Raw genomic sequence first — 19,875 nt, 5'->3', positions numbered from 1 at the left:
CCCCCACCCCCCACCCCCACCATCGGACCGCGCCACCCGCCCCCGACCACCATTGGACCTTCCCCAGCAACCCCCCCCACCCCCCCCATCGGACCTCGCCACCCGCCCCCGACCACCATTGGACCTTCCCCAGCTGCCCCCCCACCCCCCCATCGGACCTCGCCACCCACCCCCGACCACCATTGGATCTTCCCCAGCAGCTCCCCCAACCCCACCCCCACCATCGGACCTCGCCACTCGCCCCCGACCACCATTGGACATTCCCCAGCAGCCCCCCCACCCCCCCCATCGGACTTCGCCACCCGCCCTGAACCATTGGACCTTCCCCAGCAGCCCCCCCACCATCGGACCTCGCCACCCGCCCCCGACCACCATTGGACATTCCCCAGCAGCTCCTCCACCCCCCACCCCCGGACCTCGCCACCCGCCCCCGACCACCATTGTACATTCCCCAGCAGCACCCCCACCATCGGACCTCGCCACCCGCCCCGAACCATTGGACCTTCCCCAGCAGCCCCCCCACCCCCACCATCGGACCTCGCCACCCGCCCCCGACCACCATTGGACATTCCCCAGCAGCTCCTCCACCCCCCACCCCCACCATCGGACCTCGCCACCCGCCCCCGATTGGACATTCCCCAGCAGCCCCCCACCCCCCACATCGGACCTCGCCACCCACCCCCGACCACCATTGGACATTCCCCAGCAGCCCCCCACCCCCACCATCGGACCTCGCCACCCGCCCCCGACCACCATTGAATCCCATAGAAAGCCTGTGGGCAGGTGTAATTGTAATGAACAGCTGGCACTGGTCATTTGCTGCTGACAGCAAATTCTGGGCCACTAAGTTATTAATTTTCGAAGTAAGTTTGCCATTATTTCAGAACAATATTACTGGACATCTGTTGTCACAATCTGGTTTCTGGCAGCCCATTTCCATATCTTTTCAATTCCTTGGCACTGGCTCACTATTTTATTTAATCTTAACATTTTAAAATCTTTAAATGATCTGGTGATACAGACTCAGATTTTAAGATCACATCCTTTTATTTGGAAAAATCTTAGAAGACACAATGGAGAACTGGTGACACACAAAACAAAAACAAGAGACTATGGGACAAAAATGGCTATTCAACCCACCAAGTCCAATTCCTCTACAGTCCATGTACAATTCATTGTGTCACATACCTTATCCTACCCGTTTAATCCCACCCCACCACCCCCATAATATTTCTAACTACTTACCTAATCTTACATCCCATATTAGATTACTAGTCTTTTTTCACATGGTCAAAATGATCCACAGAACATTTGATCATCTCAATCTGTACTTGGAGCCCTTAATTCCATTCCTAACCAGATAATTAGCCAGTTTTTTTTAATGTTAACTGATATACTGATACAAATCTACAACTGTGCAGGGAAAACCCTTTCTGTTTAAAGTCTTATTTAAGGCTATTTTTAAAGTTTTGAAAAACGAAATTCAGTAAAGTTCATACACTTTCTTGACTTTGGCTTATTACAGGCTGCATTACATAGTAGTTCCAAGTATGGCACAGTACAGGGTAAATACAGTCAGGATCTTAAAGAGTTTAGAATTTTGTTAGCACTTAAGTGTTGACAGCTGATAGGATCAGGATATTTTCCTGGATACGGGGAGGGGAAGGAGGATAGCGTGGCCTAGTTATATGCTCACAAGTTAAATGAATAACCTGCTTGATCTACATTATCCATTCCGCTCAGTTCTCTGGTTTCATAGTATCACAGAAACTTGCCTCACAGGAGGCCGCCATTTGGCACATCGTGCCTATACTGGCTCTTTGAAAGGTCAGCCGTGCTTAGTCCCACACCCCTGCTTTATATCCAGAACCCTGTAAGTTCCCCATTCTCAAGTACCTGTCCAACTCCCTTTTCAAATTAGTTATGGAATCAGCTTCCACCATCTTTTCAGGTGGAGCGTTACTGATCCCGACAACACCCGGAGTGAAAACATTTCTCATGTCCTGTCAAAATCTTTTGCCAATGATTTTAAATCTATGACCACTGGTTATTGACAAAACTTGGAAGTATAGCGAACAGTGAGGAGGCTAGTGATAGACTTCAAGAAGACATAGCTAGGCTGGTGAAATGGGCGGACACGTGGCAGATGAAATTTAACGCAGAAAAGTGCGAAGTGATATTTTGGTAGGAAGAACGAGGAGAGGCAATCTAAACTAAAGGGTACAATCCCAAAGGGGGTGTATGAACAGAGAGAGCTGGGGGTATACGTGCACAAATCGTTGAAGGTGGCAGGGCAGGTTGAGAAAGCAGTTAAAACGGAGATGAGGAATTTCTTCTCTCAGAGGGTCGTGAATCTTTGGAATTCTCGACACCTGTAGCCCACATGTTTGTTAGTCCTGTTCCTTCAGCAGAGCTCTCATAATGAAGATTCCCCAAACTACTGAGCATCTCCCAGCTTTTCTGGTGCTGAATTGTTTGGATATTATCATGAGATCCGCTTGAACAAGAAGTCCAACTTCCTCGACCACTGTCTGCTGCATCAAGAGAAGTTCGATCTCCCTGGTCCTGGGTTAACTCCTCCATACTCGGTGAAGACAGTACTGCCGCTCCTGCAGACAGACTTCCTCTGCCCTCTGTGCTTGTTGATGTACAGGAACTAAATAAGAGAAAGCACTGATTTAAATGTTGGGAAAAAATAATGAAAATTACAGTCTCACATTTAAATGATATTCCACAGATTGAAAGTTAGCTCAACCGTTACAATATTCATTAAAGGAAAAAAGTATAATGATCACATTGCTCCCGATTGGACCCCTTAAATTTAAATTACTATCGGAGCATCAGCACCATGGAGTGCAGGCATGTGTTCACATCACAATTCCAAAATCACTGATTTCCTGATCTTCAGTCAAATTATTGGGGGGGGGGGGGGGAGGGGAGAGAAAGAATTATTATTGTGTGCCGTAGCGGTTTGTTACAACTGAGTGGCTTGCTCGGCCATTTCAGAGGGCAGTTAAGAGTCATCCACATTGCTGTGGATCTGGAGTCGCATATCGGCCAGAGCAGGTAAGGACGGCAGATTTCTTTCAAGGACATTAGTGAACCAGATGGGTTTTTACGACAATCTGATAGTTTCATGGTCACCATTACTGATACTAGCTTTTTATTCCAGATTGTTTTAATTAACTGAATTTAAATTCCCGAGCTGCCGTGGTGGGATTTGAACTCACGTCATTAGTCCAGGCCTCCGGATTACTACTGACACTACCACTACGCTACCGTTTATAACAGTGAATGCCAAAGTTGGCTCCTACCCCTCATAATTAAGATAATAGCCAGTGAGTTGTTCTGCAGAAGCTGCCACTGTTTGCAGTGGCAATGTTCCTCATATGCTTGGCTAAAGGCTACAAGTACAGGACAGAGTGCATGTTTTCACCTCCAGCAAACCACCTACTTAATGAGCTAGTTGGAAACTAAATGAGGCCGAATTAGCCGTCACCTTAGACTCGAATGCAGCAAACACTAGAATAGCAAACTTTTTATCATTGCAGCACTTCAAACCATAGCTAAGTGTTTGAAAAACAACAAAAACTTGCTCCAACCTGATACAGTATTGATCTGGGTCAACTGCTGATGGCCTTTCCAGTCTTCTTTCTATACCCAAGCCTAAATGTGAATCTCTAACACTGACACACTGTCGCTGTCGCCGGTCATCATGGAGGCTGACAGATCCTGAGTCGAAGGAGGAATTGCTGACAATGCTGGAGTGGGAGGAAATTTCACTGTGACCAGAGGCTGAAAAATTATCCGCAGGAGTACTTGGTGCCAAAGCAAAACCTGGGAAATAGAAAGGTTCAAATTAGACAGTAGCCAAATTTTAATACCAGTTATGTACATGGAAGAGCTGGGGAAGAGAAATAATCTGAATTTCATTAGTATTAAAGTATTGCTTCATATCCATCGCACTAATTAACTTATTCATTAAACCTGGACTGTTATAAAATCAGTATACTGGAGGAAGCCACCCGAATAAAGGATCTCCACCGAACAAAAACAATGCCATTCAGGTCCAAACACATCTATAGACACCGAGGGGGTAAAATTGGGTCGCGCCCCGAAAAAATTAGCGCCCCCGAGCCCGAAATTCACTGGTAGTGCCCCAAGAGGGGAGCGGGGTGCTACTGGAAGTGCCCCGCCTCCCTCTTGGGGCGCTGCGGGTGAATATCACAGCGCTACGTGCAGCAGTACTGCAGGACTTCCTCCCTTTATTAAAAGGGGGGGGCCTAGTGCAGCGCGACCCGGGGCCCAGCTGGGCAACCAGGGATTGGAATGCCGGCAAAAGAGCCCGGCGCTCAAGAGAAGTGCCGGACTCACGGAATGCAGCCGGCACCCTGCGGGGGGGCTACATAGAAGGCTGGGGACAGCAGCGGGGGCAGGTGCTGTCAGACGGCAAGCAACAAAAATGGCTGCCTGGCACCTCCCTTTTAACTTGTGCTGCCCCAGCAGCAGGTAGGCCCCCCTGACCCTGTCGGACATAATGTCCGGTGGTAAGTCAGGGGGCGCTATCGAAGAGCGCGGCCAGGGCGTAAGTGGGGCGTTGTGCAAGGCGATGACGTCATTGCCGGCAGCGCAGCGCCACGCTAACGGTCATCACCGCCGCAAACCTCCTGCTGAATTTCGCAGGGGGCGTTGGTGGCGCCGCACGCAGGCGCTAGTTGCTTTGCAGGAGGCACAAGTCAACTGAATTTCCCGCCCTCACCTCCTGTGCCATCACGGATATTGACTTCTGCTTTACCCCACAAGAAGAGACACATATAAACGGGTATTATCATATATCCTGAATTAAAAGAAGAAACCATTAATGGGGCAGTGACGGACACTATATGAGAAGGGTATACAAAGGCAATAAGGCCACAAGGAAAACTGATACCCGAACTGAGGCAGAGGGTGTAAAAAACTGATGGTCCTGAAACATCTGTTTCAATGTTAAAATGGAATTTAACCCTGAAAACTGTCCGGTGATGCATTTTGGGAGGACTAACAAGGCAAGGGAATACGCAATGAATGGTAGGACCTTAGGAAGGACAGAGGATCAGAGGGACCTTGGTGTGCATGTACATAAATCCCTGAAGGCAGCAGGACAGGTAGATAAGGTGGTTAAGAAGGCATATGGGATACTTGCCTTCATTAGCCGAGGCATAGAATATAAGAGCAGGGAGGTTATGCTGGAGCTGTTAGGCCACAGCTGGAATACTGTGTGCAGTTCTGGTCACCACACTACAGGAAGGATGTGATTGCATTAGAGAGGGTTCGGAGGAGATTCACCAGGGTGTTACCTGGGCTGGAGCGTTTCAGCTATGAAGAGAGACTGGATTGTTTTCCTTAGAGCAGAGAAGACTGAGGGGGGACCTGATTGAGGTGTACAAAATTATGAGGGGCATAGATAGGGTAGATAGAAAATAACTTTTCCCCTTAGTAGAGGGGTCAATAACCAGGGGACATAGTTTCAAGATAAGGGGCAGGAGGTTTAGAGGGGATTTGAAGAAAAATGTTTTCACCCTGGATGGTTGGAATCTGGAACTCACTGCCTGAAAGGGTGGTAGAGGCAGGAACCCTCACAACACTCAAGAAGCATTTAGATGAGCACTTGAAATGCCATAGCATACAAGGCTACGGACCAAGTGCTGGAAAATGGGATTAGAATAGACAGGGCTTGATGCCCAGCGCAGACACGATGGGCCGAAGGGCCTCTTTCTGTGCTGTAAAACTCTATCACTCTGTGACTAATTTATTTTTCCAGTCCACTTTAGCCAGTTAAAGGGTAAGACAGTTGAAATGCCAAGTGTCCTATTCCTGCTCCTATTTCTTATTTTCTTATGTATTATACTGTCATCTAGTCATACTTATCTTGGCTAATTAGATTCCTGTTCTGTCATGTTTCAGTTGAATACTGTAAAAGGTTGCTGAATCCCCTCGCCAATCTGGCTTTGCACAGCAACCCCACTTATCCCATAGGTCCATGGGGCATTGTTATTCTTGTTCCTGTTTTCACTTCCAAGAGAGGATGAAGAGCCTGATAGGTCCGACTGTCTGGAGCCAATGAGATCTCAGCTTACTGGCACCTGACAAACAGGATGAGAAAACCAATTTAGAAACCAAATCTGACGCTTGCTGTATCTCCCTTGAACAGAAGCAGGCTCTCATTTATCCAGACAACTTTTTCAGTGGTGAAGTTAGTCTGACTAATTCAGAGGAAGTTCTTCGGGACTTTTAACCAGAAATAATTAGTTAGCAGAAAGCCCAATTTTTCTCCCACCCATTAAAAATAATAGCTACAAGATTGTCTATGACATGAAATACCGGTACATACAAAGGCAACCATTCCACACTTTTACACAATAACTATGCCATGTACTCTAACCAACAAATTCACAGTGCATCAGATACTGCCATATCCTGGCATGGGTTAAGGCCTACACTGTTAAATGACATGCCCTCATACTGGACATTATCTGTACACTACCAATTTTTAACACTTGTATTAAAAGTAACAAATGAAAAATATGAAAAAGGATATAATATTCATAAAAACATTACTGAAAGGAGAGTGCTCATTTTCACAGTCATGTACTCTGGTGAATATCTGGAGTCAGTCTGTAGTTTAAGAGTAATCTTTAATTACATAACAGTGAAAAATATAAGCACTGCTTATTGAATGAGGTACAGCTTGGGAGAGGTCAGAATTCTTAAAATTGGAAAAAGTCATTTATCTAATGTTTTTCAACATCCTGAAAGCAGCACTGGACAGCTTTCCATTGTGTTCTTGTGGAGATTCAGTCTAATTCCTATTGATAATGTGTTCCATGTTACTGGTGAGATGATGGTTTCATTCAAGTACATATTGAATCCTTCCATACAGAAACATACAGACTGAACTAAAAGATCGTCTAACTCACTGGGGAAACACTAGATTCTATCGTGCTACATTAGTTAGCTAAGCAGCTATTAGTCAATGCAGCGATGGTGGCAAAATATTTCAACATTAATGGTATCCCAAGGTCATGTAATTATGCAGTACAAGACCTGAGCCAACAAATAGCAACAGGAGAAACAGGACTTTTTCCCAATTTACAATGGGAGTTGAGTGCCATGCTGGTCAGTTGCAGTTTGAAATGAAGAGGTGAACATTTTCAACATGTAGTAAATGTATCTGTGGCAATTTAAACTATTTCTACGAGGGAAAAAAAACAGCTGAATTATTTACACCATTCCAATAAATTAAATTTACAAAGCACCGGGAGTCAGCTGTATTGGAGATAATATTATTGGATGTGTGTAAATGGATGTTATGGTATGTTTAATACTGCAATAATTAAGAATAATAGTGTGTTTAATGTAAAAAGTTATGGTAAAATATAGAAACATAGAAGATAGGGGCAGGAGTAGGCCATTCGGCCCCTCGAGCCTGCTCCGGCATTCAATGTGACCATGGCTGATCATCCAAATTCAGTACCCTGTCCTGCTTTCTCCCCGTATCCCTTGATCCCCTTAGCCTTAAGAAATATTTCTAACTCCTTCTTGAATATATTTAATGAATTGGCCTCAACTGTCTTCTGTGGTAGAGAATTTCACAGGTTCACTGCTCCCTGGGTGAAGAAATTCCTCCTCATCTCTGTCCTAAATGGCTTACCCCTTATCCTTAGACTGTGACCCCTGGTTCTGGACTCCCCCACCATCGGGAACAGCCTTCCTGCATCTAGTCTGTCTAGTCCTGTTAGAATTTTATAAGTTTCAATGAGATCCCCTCTCATTCTTCTAAACTCAAGCGAATATAAGCCTAATCGACCCAATCTCTCTTCATATGTCGTTCCTGCCATCCCAGGTATCAGTCTGGTGAATCTTCGCTGCACTCCCTCCATGGCAAGAACATCCTTCCTCAGATAAGGCGACCAAAACTGCACACAATACTCAAGGGGCTAGAAATTCGGTTGGTAGCGCCACCGATTAGCGCCTAAAGAGGCCGAAAAGTGGGGCGCTAACCAATTTCCGTATTGAGCATGCATTTAGCGCCGGCGCTAAATCTTAGCGCCCGCTCATGGGCGCAGGCAGATTATGACGTCATTTGAGTGTGCAACGCATTTTGGGCGCCCCGGACCGGAAATTCAGTGGCGCCCCCCTCCGTAGCGCCTGGCGCTAATAGTGACAGCTTACCTGGAACCTTACCAAGTCGCTCTTGGGCTGGAGGAGCGTTATTAAAGGGGACTGGTGTGGTTCAAAACCGGCAGCCATTTTTGGAGCACAACTTCCTCAAGAGCTACAAAGAGATGCTGAGCTGCACACTGCGAGCCATTTGACCACTGAGCCAGCGCAGGCAGACGAACTTCAGCCTTCTGACCATCACCTTGCTGTTGGTGAGCCTTACCAACGGGGAACCTTCCTGTGGGCACTTATTATGGGGGCTGCATTGGAGGGGAACGTCCTGCTGCTGAATCATCTGGATAGCGCACTGAGACGCTGGGAGAGGGGGACGGGCATGGCCAGACGGAGGAGGGCCAACAGACGTCGCCACAGCAGACCTTACGCTGGCAGGGTTTTCCAACAGCAGTTTTCCTACATGAACATGTCGGAGGAGCAGTGTGTCAGAAGGCTGTGATTTAGAAAGGAGGTGGTGACTGAGCTGTGCCAGCTGCTTCAGCCAGATCTGCAGCCTCAGATAAGGTGCAGGACATCTCTGTCGGTGGCTGAGAAGATGCCTGCTGGCCTGAACTTCTACGCGAGCGGCTCTTCTCAGGCTGCGCGTCAGAAGCTGATCAGAAGTAGCTTCTAGGCCCCTCTCACGGAATGCTTGCTGCCATTCCAAGAACAGGAATGGAACCGGTCTGATACCCCCAAGCCTGTGAAGGGCAAGATGCATGTAAATTGCAGACATGGCCATTGTAAATGAAGAAAGTGTTTCATTACACAAAATGTGGTTCCTTCAAACATGAGAAAGCTATGGCAACAGAAAGCAAAACTAATACACTGACACATAACTGCCTCTCACACCCGGGAGACTGTCTAAAACATACATCACATTCCGACCATCTTCCTTGGCCTTGATTCCACCGCGCCAACCAAAGCATCCAATGCCCCATCAGTGAGGCATTCCGCCCTCTGCCTCACCCTTTCCATGTCATGCTAGGCTGGTGCGCCACAGGTAGGCTCCCACTGATTTGAAGGCCTACAAGGCAGTGAGTGTGTCTGGTGATGCCAATTGACCTGCCCCTTTAAGAGCTGGCCGGCGCCAGTGTGTCTCAGGGAAAGTGATTATTGACAGCACCTGCGCTGCGCCCCGCCGCCGCGAAATTGGGTTGCGCCGCCGGGTTAGCGCCTTAGGAGTCTCGTGCAGCGCTTGATTTAGCGCCGCAATCACCTTCAGGGGTGCTGCAACCCAATATCGCTCTAGGTGGCACTAAATTGCGCCTGGCGCTAAACTTTGCGCTTCGCCAGGACTAGCGCCCCAAATGGGGCGATACCGAATTTCTAGCCCAAGGTGTGGTCTCACCAAGGCCCTGAACAACTGCAGCAAGACATCCTTGCTCCTGTACTCGAATCCCCTCGCTATGAAGGCCAGCATACCATTTGCCTTCTTAACCGCCTGCTGCACCTGCATGCTTACCTTCAGCAACTGCTGCACAAGGACACCCAGGTCTCATTGCACTTCCCCTTTTCCCAATCTATTGCTGTTCAGATAATAATCTGCCTTCCTGTTTTTGCCACCAAAGTGGATAACCTCGCATTTATCCACATTATACTACATCTGCCATGCATCTGCCCAATCGCCCAACCTGTCCAAATCATACTGGAGTTTCTCTGCATCCTCCTCACAGCACACACGCCCATCCAGCTTTGTGTCGTCTGCAAACTTGGAGATATTACATCTAGTTCCCTTGTCTAGATCATTAATATATATTGTGAATAACTGGGGTCCTAGCACCGATCCCTGCGGTACCCCACTAGTCACTGCCTTCCACTCGGAAAAAGACCCGTTTATTCCAACTCTTTGCTTCCTGTCTGCCAACCAGTTTTCTATCCAAGTCAGTACCTTACCCCCAATCCCATGTGCTTTAACTTTGCATGCTAGTCTCTTATGCGGGACCTTATCGAAAGCCTTCTGAAAGTCCAAATACACCACATCCACTGGTTCTCCCTTATCTATCCTAGCAGTTACATCCTCAAAAAATTCCAGTAGATTAGTCAAGCATGATTTACCTTTTGTAAATCCATGTTGACTTTGTCCGATCCTGTCATTGTTTTCCAAGTGCTCTGCTATTACATCTTTTATAATGGACTCTAGCATTTTCCCCACTACCGATGTCAGGCTTACCAGTCTGTAATTCCCCTTTTTTCTCTCCCACCGTTTTTAAATAGTGGAGTTACATTAGCTACCTTCCAATCCATGGGAACTGTTCCAGAGTCTATAGAATTTTGGAAGATGACCAGCAATGCATCTACTATTTCTAGGGCCACTTCCTTAAGTACCCTAGGATGTAGATTATCAGGCCCTGGGGATTTATTGGCCTTCAATCCCGTCAATTTCCCTAACACCATTTCCCTACAAATGCTGATTTCATTCAGTTCCTCCCTCTCATTAGACCCTATGTTTCCCGACATCTCTGGGAGTTTATTTGTGCCCTCCTTTGTGAAGACAGAACCAAAGTATGTACTTAATTGGTCTGCCATGTCTTTGTTCCCCATTATAAATTCCCCTGATTCTGACTGCAAAGGACCTAGTTTTGCTATTTGTCAGTACAGCCATGTTTATCATCATACTCTGAGGAGCTCCTTTCTGTTTCAAGCAAGATAGACATTGGGCTGCTTAAAACTAGCAAACACCACACTTCTTCCATTGACATGGTAATGCACATAATGGGCCAGAAATTTGGGTCGGAGGCTTTCCGCGGGTGCAAGCTCCCGACCTGCACTTACCTAGCGCGTCGGCCGTTGTGCTGTGGGCCCGCATCGGATTCCGATCCTGGGCCTCCTTCAACTGCCGGCACGCAGTGCTTGTGTATCCCAGGGGCGCAGTTAGTTCGAAGTGTCCCCTGGGATCATGTGGGCCATGGAGAGCCAATCGTAGCAGGGAATCTCTATTCATAGATTTGACAGGAAGACTTGTCAAATCTATGAATTAGAGATCGGCCCCAAAACATAACTAAAACTTCAAATACATTTTTTTTTAAATCACATTTTAAAAATAACTATAAATTACATAAAATAACTATTTTAAACAATAACTTAAATTTTTGAAAAAATTAATTACACTTTTTAACGGGGCTAAAAACAAACTTACCTTTCTTTAAAGTATTTAAAAATAAAAAACCTGTGGAAAAAATGTTTGAATTTTACTTAATACACCACTTACCTTGTTAAAAGCAGGCCTTGCGACTGCTTTTTAAAAGCGTAGCTGCTGGAGACTTACCCTCCTGGAGAAACCTGTAAAAAAGAAGAAAGATGAAACAGGTATACCGATTTGGATACTGTTGAGGGGGATGACTCACCAGGGGAAGGCAGCAGCAGCCAACTTCCTGGCACTGGGGGTGCTCCTGCTGCCCAGGAAGGGAGGAAAAAGAGTGGGAGAGCAATAGTGGTAGGGGTTCTATAGTAAGGGGAACAGATAGGCGTTTCTGTGGCCGTAGACGTGAATCCAGGATGGTTTGTTGCCTCCCTGATGCCAGGGTCAAGGATGTCACGGAGCGGCTGCAGGGCATTCTGGAGGGGGAGGGTGAACAGCCAGAGGTCGTGGTCCACATTGGTACCAACGACATAGGTAAAAAGAGGGATGAGGTCCTGCAGCAAGAATTTAGGGAGCTAGGTGGAAGATTAAAGAGCAGGACCTCAAAGGTTGTAATCTCTGGATTACTCCCGGTGCCACGTGCTAGTGAGTATAGGAATAGGAAGATAGAACAGATGAATGCGTGGCTAAAGGGATGGTGCAGGAGGGAGGGCTTTAGTTTCCTGGATCACTGGGTCTGCTTCTGGGAAAGGTGGGACTTGTACAAGTCGGACGGTTTACACCTGAGCCAGAGGGGGACCAATATCCTTGCGGGGAACTGCTGGGGGGGGTTTAAACTAACTTGGCAGGGGGATGGGATACAGAGTGGAACTATAGTAGGGGGTGATTTACAGCCAAATACGGAGGAAAAAACAAGTCAGCTGGGAAGGCAGAGCAAATATGTGAAGGCAAAAGGGAATGTGGCAAGGCTGGAAGGCATTTATTTTAATGCAAGGAGTCTTGCAAATAAGGTGGATGAACTGAAGTTGTTGTTGAACACATGGGAGTACGATATTGTTGCTATCACGGAGACATGGTTGAGGGAGGGTCAGGACTGGCAGCTCAATATTCCGGGGTATAGAATCTTCAGGCGAGACAGAGGGGGGTGTAAAAGGGGAGGGGACGTTGCAATATTAATTAAGGAATCAATTACTGCTGTAAGGAGGGATGATATATTAGCGGGTTCCTCTAATGAGGCCATATGGGTAAAACTTAAAAACAAAAATGGGGCAAGCACTTTGCTGGGAGTGTACTATAGGCCCCCAAACAGTCAGGGGGAGATAGAGGAACAGCTATGTAGGCAAATCTCAGAGAAGTGCGAAAATAATAGGGTAATAATAGTGGGGGATTTCAACTTCCCCAATATTAATTGGGATAGTCAGAGTGTGAAAGGCTTAGAGGGTGCAGAATTCTTAAAGTGCATCCAGGAGAGCTTTTTGAGCCAACATGTAGAAAGTCCTACAAGAGAGGGGGCGGTACTGGACCTAATTCTAGGGAATGTAGCCGGGCAAGTGGTGGAAGTGTCAGTAGGAGAGCATTTTGGCGACAGTGACCATAATTCGGTGAGATTTAAGGTGGTCATGGAAAAAGACAAAGACGGCCCGGAAATAAGGGTTCTAAATTGGGGGAAGGCCGATTTTAATATGATAAGGCAGGATCTGGCCAAAGTGGACTGGGAGCAGCTACTTATAGGAAAATCCACATCAAAGCAGTGGGAGACTTTCAGAAGGGAAATAGAGAGAGTACAACGCCAACATGTTCCTGTAAAGGTCAAGGGTGGGACCAACAAGCAAAGGGAACCTTGGATGACAAGGGATATACAAAAATGCATTAGGAAAAAAAAGGGGGGCTTTTGGCAGTTACAAAAGACTAAAGACGGAGGAAGCCCTAGAGGAGTATAAAAAGTGCAGGGGCATACTTAAAAAAGAAATTAGGAGGGCGAGGAGGGGCCATGAAATAACACTGGCGAGCAAAATAAAGGAAAATCCTAAGATGTTTTATAAGTATATTAAGGGCAAGAGGATAACCAGGGAAAGGGTAGGGCCCACTAGGGACCAAAGTGGCAATCTGTGTGTAGAGCCAGATGATGTAGGCGGGGTTTTAAATGAATTTTTTGCATCTGTGTTCACTATGGAGAAAGACGATATAGACATAGAAATTGGGCAAGGGGACTGTGACATACTTGAACATGTTAGCATCGAGAGGGAGGAGGTACTAGCGGTTTTAGCAGGCCAAAAAGTGGATAAATCCCCAGGCCCGGACGAGATGTATCCCAGGCTGTTGTGTGAGGCAAAGGAGGAGATTGCAGGGGCTCTGACACAATTTTTCAGAACCTCTCTGGCCACAGGGGATGTGCCAGAGGACTGGAGAACAGCTAACGTAGTACCATTATTCAAGAAGGGTAGCAGGGATAAACCAGGGAATTACAGGCCGGTGAGCCTAACATCTGTGGTAGGGAAATTATTGGAAAAAATTCTGAGGGACAAAATTAATCTCCACTTGGAGAGGCAAGGATTAATCGGGGATAGTCAGCATGGCTTTGTCAAGGGTAAATCATGTCTGACCAATCTGATTGAATTTTTCGAGGGGGTGACTAGGTGTGTGGATGAGGGAAATGCTGTGGATGTGGTTTACATGGATTTCAGTAAAGCTTTTGACAAAGTCCCGCATAGGAGACTGGTCAAGAAGGTAAGAGCCCATGGGATCCAGGGTGCCTTGGCGCGTTGGATCCTAAACTGGCTGAGTGGCAGGAGGCAGAGGGTGATGGTCGAAGGTTGCTTTTGTGACTGGAAGCCTGTGTCCAGTGGGGTACCTCAGGGATCGGTGCTGGGTCCCTTGCTGTTTGTGATCTACATAAATGATTTGGATGAGAATGTAAAAAGGTATGATCAGTAAGTTCGCAGATGACACGAAAATTGGTGGGGTGGTAAATTGCGAGGAGGAAAGCCTCAGGCTACAGGACGATATAAACGGGTTGGTCAGATGGGCGGAAAAGTGGCAAATGGAATTTAACCCTGAAAAGTGCGAGGTGATGCATTTTGGACGGACAAATAAGGCAAGGGAATACACAATGAGTGGTAGGACCCTAGGAAGTACAGAGGGTCAGAGGGACCTTGGTGTACATGTACACAGATCCCTGAAGGCAGCGGAACAGGTAGATAAGGTGGTTAAAAAGGCATATGGGATACTTGCCTTCATTAGCCGAGGCATAGAATATAAGAGCAGGGAGGTTATGATGGAGCTGTACAAAACGCTGGTGAGGCCACAGCTGGAGTACTGTGTGCAGTTCTGGTCGCCTCACTATAGGAAGGATGTGATTGCTTTGGAGAGGGTGCAGAGAAGATTCACCAGGATGTTACCTGGGATGGAGCGCCTCAGCTACGAAGAAAGACTAAACAGGCTGGGGTTGTTTTCCTTGGAGCAAAGAAGGCTGAGGGGGGACCTGATTGAGGTGTACAAAATGATGAGGGGCATAGATAGGGTAGATAAAGAGGAACTTTTCCCCTTAGTAGGGGGGTCAATAACAAGGGGGCATAGATTCAAGGTAAGGGGCAGGAGGTTTAGAGGGGATTTGAGGAGGAGCTTTTTCACCCAGAGGGTGGTTGGAATCTGGAACTCACTGCCTGAAAGGGTGGTAGAGGCAGGAACCCTCATAACATTCAAGAAGCGTTTGGATGAGCACTTGAAATGCCATTGCATACAAGGCTACGGACCAAATGCTGGAAAATGGGATTAGACTGGACAGGGATTGATGGACGGCGCAGACACGATGGGCCGAAGGGCCTCTTTCTGTGCTGTATAACTCTATGACTCTTGGCCTAGAAATTCAGTGGGTTTTGCGCCCAGTTACCGCCCAAAGAGGGCTTCTGCGCCAGTCTGCAAACTGCGGGCGAACTTCATTGACGCACTAATTGCGGCATTAGCCGTTAGCGCTGCGCCACCACCGATGACGTCATTGGTGTGCGCAGCGCCCCGGTTCCGCCCCGACACTGGCCCGATCCCCATCTTCAGTAGCGGCCGCCTCTTCCGTGGCAGCCGCTAATAACATTCGGAGACCGGGTCCGTACAGCAGCCTTAGTGGGGCGCTTTAAGGTGAAGGTGCGGCCGGCCGCTTTTTTGGCGGCCGCCTGCCCGCACCTCCTTCCCCGGCCTCCTCCACCGCCCCCCCCCTGCGGCATTGCCGGCTGGTTTCCGGGAGCCCGGCACTTCTCCGTTGTGCCGGGCTCTTTTGCCGGCACTCGCGATCGGGACTCCGGCTGCTGCAGGCACCTCCCCCTTAAGAGAGGGAGGAAGGCCTGCAGTACCGCAGCCTGCCGCTCCGCTGCGGGTGGCGCTGCGGCCACTAGCGCGCCGATATTCAGTTTCAGCGCCCCAAGCAGGGGCGGCCACACCCTTGAACAGCGGCCGTCCTCGACTTTGGGCGCTGAAACTGAATATCGGCTGGGCGCGAGTGGCTCCGCGCCCAGCGGTAAATTCTGGCCGCCAGCGAGCTGGCGGGGCTATAGCTAATTTCTAGGCCTATGACTCTAAGTTCCAGCCATACGTGCTGCCTCTCCGGCGCATGCGTTCGATCTGTGAACCCCTTCTTTCAAGGGAACGGAAGTTCTGGTTGTATTGATTTCTTTGTGGGTTCAATGACGACACATTGATGAAAGAGATTCTATTTTAATCTAAAGTTTGTTTAACTATCTTAACAGCATTACAGGAGACACCATCTTAGAGATCTATCTAAAACGAAACTAAAACTAAACTGCTTCTCTCTCACATGCCCTCTGCTGGTAAGGCATAAGTAATCACACAGGCAAATATGCTGGTAAGGCATCATAATCAAACAGGCAAATACCATCACTATTTGCTGATATCATTACACTGGTTTCCCGCGAATGCGCAGTGCATGCACGAAACCGGCACTTCTGTTGACCCTACGCGTGAGTACCCAGCCCGTACTCACCCGTGGGGACCCAAATTTCATATGAATAACCACTAGAGGGGAGTGATGCGACAGATTTGGGCATATGGGCTAAGCAGACAAAAATATTTGCTTGTAGCAGATTGGAAATCTCAAATACTATCAGTATTTGTACCACAGCACATTAGCAAATACACTGCTTTTTCATAGGTTTGGGAAGGGCACATCTTTGGGTCTGGTGCATTTTCTTTCTAAGATGCTACCTTTCCTTGGTGAGGTCTGAGGAGATGTAGGAGGAGACGACAGCTGGGATGATGTGTTTGATATAGTATCTTCTGCTTGCTTTTTATTTCGATCCAAATTTGCTTCTTCAGACAAGGACAGAATTTTCTTCAAAGCTTGAGGAGAATGGGTACCTGAAGGACAGAAATTGGAGTAGCAATGCAGTTAAAGTAACCCTGTTCATTTCAACACATACAAAGCAAAATAATGCTGAACAAATATACAATTGTAAAGAAAAGATATTCAAATTCACAAGTCTTTGGAACAAAATCACTTGATATTTTACTGAAATGGCTCTGCAGACAGGTTATTTTTCAAGCACACTTTGTGGAAGGGAAATAGCAAACGCTTAGTTCAAAAGCAGAGCAGCAAATTATTCTTTAAAATGTTATTACCAAATGGAGGGAGGTCTTTAAATTGCACGTTCTTGTGTGATGGATACAGTGATACAGCTGGGACCTGGAGGGCCTGATTTACTTTCTGCTGCTGCTTCTGATGCTGTGCCCCTGATCTGGGAGCAACTGGAGATGTATCTGAAAGTTTCCCTGCTTTCTTTTCTCCTCTGCTCTTGGCTACCAGATACCAATGAAGACAAGAAATTACATATGTACAGATTTCATTGAAAAAGCAAGATTCCAACTGACAATTTTTAAATCACTTAACTTGCTGTCACTTATAAAGATATGTATTTCTTGGAATGGGGGAATGAAACATGCTGCAATTCACCTTTGTTTCAAATGCTTTGGTATTAGTTGATTTGATTTTTATTTTTGGTCCCTGCTGTTTTTGTTTCAGAAGTGCAACATCTCGTGCAACAATGTCATCATGCTGCAGGTCACAAGACTCACAGCTGCAAAGGACAGTTTGTGAAACAATAGTTGTCCTTTAGTTTTACAAGTTGTGGAAAGGAATTAACACAAAAAAGGTTGAAAAATCTTTTCTTCCACCTGAGGGGGAATAAAAAATATATAGTTTTCAGTTTTACTTTTTAAAACATTGTTGAACTGGTACAATGAACTGGAGCACCAGTGAGCTGTACCAGAGTGAGCTTTTAATTCCAGCCATGTACTCGCTTCAGAGATACGTCCTGAGCAGAGTGAAGACAGTTTTCTAACCCAGTGAACTACCTATTCGCCATACTTTTGCATCAAAATATATAAGAAATAGTGCATATCGCACATGCCCCTGTCCTCATATCTTGGGTGTCACAATTGCACCTGATTGGCTTAAATTTCATATTCATATATTATGGTCGATTTTAAAGTTTTTCAATTTACTGTTTTAGCCTTACTTATTTTTCTCTTTGTGTTTCCATCTTTTTTCTCTGTAGGGAACATGCGTGTGGGCCAGGAGTGTCACACAGCTGTGGGCCAAGGGGGGTCATGCAGCTGTGGGCCAAGGGGGGTCACGCAGCTGTGGGCCAAGGGGGGTCATGCAGCTGTAGGCCAAGGGGGGGTCGCACAGCTGTGTGCCAGGGGGGTCACGCAGCTGTGGGCCAAGGGGGGTCACGCAGCTGTGGGCCAAGGGGGGTCACGCAGCTGTGGGCCAAGGGGGGTCACGCAGCTGTGGGCCAAGGGGGGTCACACAGCTGTGTGCCAGGGGGGTCACGCAGCTGTGGGCCAAGGGGGGTCACGCAGCTGTGGGCCAAGGGGGGGTCACGCAGCTGTGGGCCAAGGGGGGGGTCACGCAGCTGTGGGCCGGGGGGGGTCACGCAGCTGTGGGCCAAGGGGGGTCACGCAGCTGTGGACCAAGGGGGTCACACAGCTGTGGGCCGGGGGGGTCACGTAGCTGTGGGCCAAGGGGGGGTCACGCAGCTGTGGACCAAGGGGGGCCACGCAGCTGTAGGCCAGGGAGGTCACGCAGCTGTGGGCCAAGGGGGGTCACACAGCTGTGGGCCAAGGGGGGTCACACAGCTGTGGGTCAAGGGGGGTCACGCAGCTGTGGGCCAGAGGGATGACGCAGCTGTAGGCCAGGGAGGTCACGCAGCTGTGGGTCAAGGGGGGTCACACAGCTGTGGGCCAGAGGGATGACGCAGCTGTGGGCCAGGGGGGTCATGCAGCTGTGGGCCAAGGGGGGATGACGCAGCTGTGGGCCAAGGGGGGTCACACAGCTGTGGGCCAAGGGGGGTCACACAGCTGTGGGTCAAGGGGGGTCACGCAGCTGTGGGCCAGAGGGATGACGCAGCTGTAGGCCAGGGAGGTCACGCAGCTGTGGGTCAAGGGGGGTCACACAGCTGTGGGCCAGAGGGATGACGCAGCTGTGGGCCAGGGGGGTCATGCAGCTGTGGGCCAAGGGGGGATGACGCAGCTGTGGGCCGGGGGGTCACGCAGCTGTGGGCCGGGGGGGTCACGCAGCTGTGAGCCAGGCGCTGTGGGGCAGCAGCAGAATTGTATTCCACCACAAACTGTAAACTCATGGCCCGGCATATTCCTCACTCTACCATTACCATCAAGCCGGGGGACCAACCCTGGTTCAATGAGGAGTGCAGGAGCAGCACCAGGCATACCTAAAAATGAGGTGCCAACCTGGGGAGGCTGCAACACAGGACTGCATGCCAAAAAGCAGAAGCAGAATGCCATAGACAGGGCTAAGCGATCCCACAAACAACGGATCAGGTCAAAGCTCTGCTGTCCTGCCACATCCAGTCGTAAATATGGTGGACCATTAAACAACTAACGGGAGTAGGAGGCTCCATGAATATCCCCATCCTCAATGATGGTGGAGCCCAGCATGTGAGTGCAAAAGACATGGCTGAAGCATTTGCAACCATCTTCAGCCAGAAGTGCCGAGTGGATGATCCATATCGGCCTCCTCCTGAGGTCCCCACCATCACAGAAGCCAGTCTTCAGCCAATTTGATTCACTCCACGTGATATCAAGAAATGACTGAGCGCACTGGATACAGCAAAGGCTATGGGCCCCGACAACATCCCGGCTGTCGTGCTGAAGACTTGTGCTCCAGAACTAGCTGCACTTCTAGCCAAGCTGTTCCAGTACAGCTACAACACTGGCATCAGATACAGCCATATCCTGGCATGGGTTAAGGCCTACACTGTTAAATGACATGCCCTCATACTGGATGTTATCTGTATACTACCAATTTTTAACACTTGTATTAAAAGCAACAAATGAAAAATATGAAAAAGGATATAATATTCATCAAAAGGTATGAAGTAAATATTACTGAAAGGAGAGTGCTCATTTTCACAGTCATGTACTCTGGTGAATATCTGGAGTCAGTCTGTAGTTCAAGAGTAATCTTTAATTACATAACAGTGAAAAATATAAGCACTGCTTATTGAATGAGGTACACAGCTTGGGAGAGGTCAGAATTCTTAAAAATGGAAAAAGTCATTCATCTAATGTTTTTC

At 47.9% G+C, this 19,875-nt stretch overlaps 1 protein-coding gene across 1 annotated transcript in view; it reads right to left on the bottom strand.

The window, feature by feature from the left end:
• Positions 1-1,023: 1,023 nt before the first annotated feature.
• LOC147109789 (rap guanine nucleotide exchange factor 2-like) overlaps positions 1,024-19,875 on the bottom strand; it is a 94,681-nt gene continuing 75,829 nt past the window's right edge. The window contains exons 14-18 of the mRNA XM_086002379.1: positions 19,401-19,415; positions 16,901-16,997; positions 16,487-16,639; positions 3,603-3,837; positions 1,024-2,656 (exon numbers count right to left, since the gene is read on the bottom strand). Of these exons, the coding sequence (XP_085858505.1) occupies positions 2,311-2,656; positions 3,603-3,837; positions 16,487-16,639; positions 16,901-16,997; positions 19,401-19,415 (846 nt within the window). The 3' untranslated portion in view covers positions 1,024-2,310. The remainder of the gene's footprint in view (positions 2,657-3,602; positions 3,838-16,486; positions 16,640-16,900; positions 16,998-19,400; positions 19,416-19,875) is intronic.

The sequence above is a fragment of the Somniosus microcephalus genome, chromosome 12, assembly GCF_052327205.1.
Source record: "Somniosus microcephalus isolate GS21.2 chromosome 12, FLI_Smic_1.0, whole genome shotgun sequence".
NCBI lineage: Eukaryota > Metazoa > Chordata > Chondrichthyes > Squaliformes > Somniosidae > Somniosus > Somniosus microcephalus.
The sequence above is the reverse complement of the archived record's forward strand: the minus strand, read 5'-3'. Positions and strand labels throughout refer to the sequence as shown.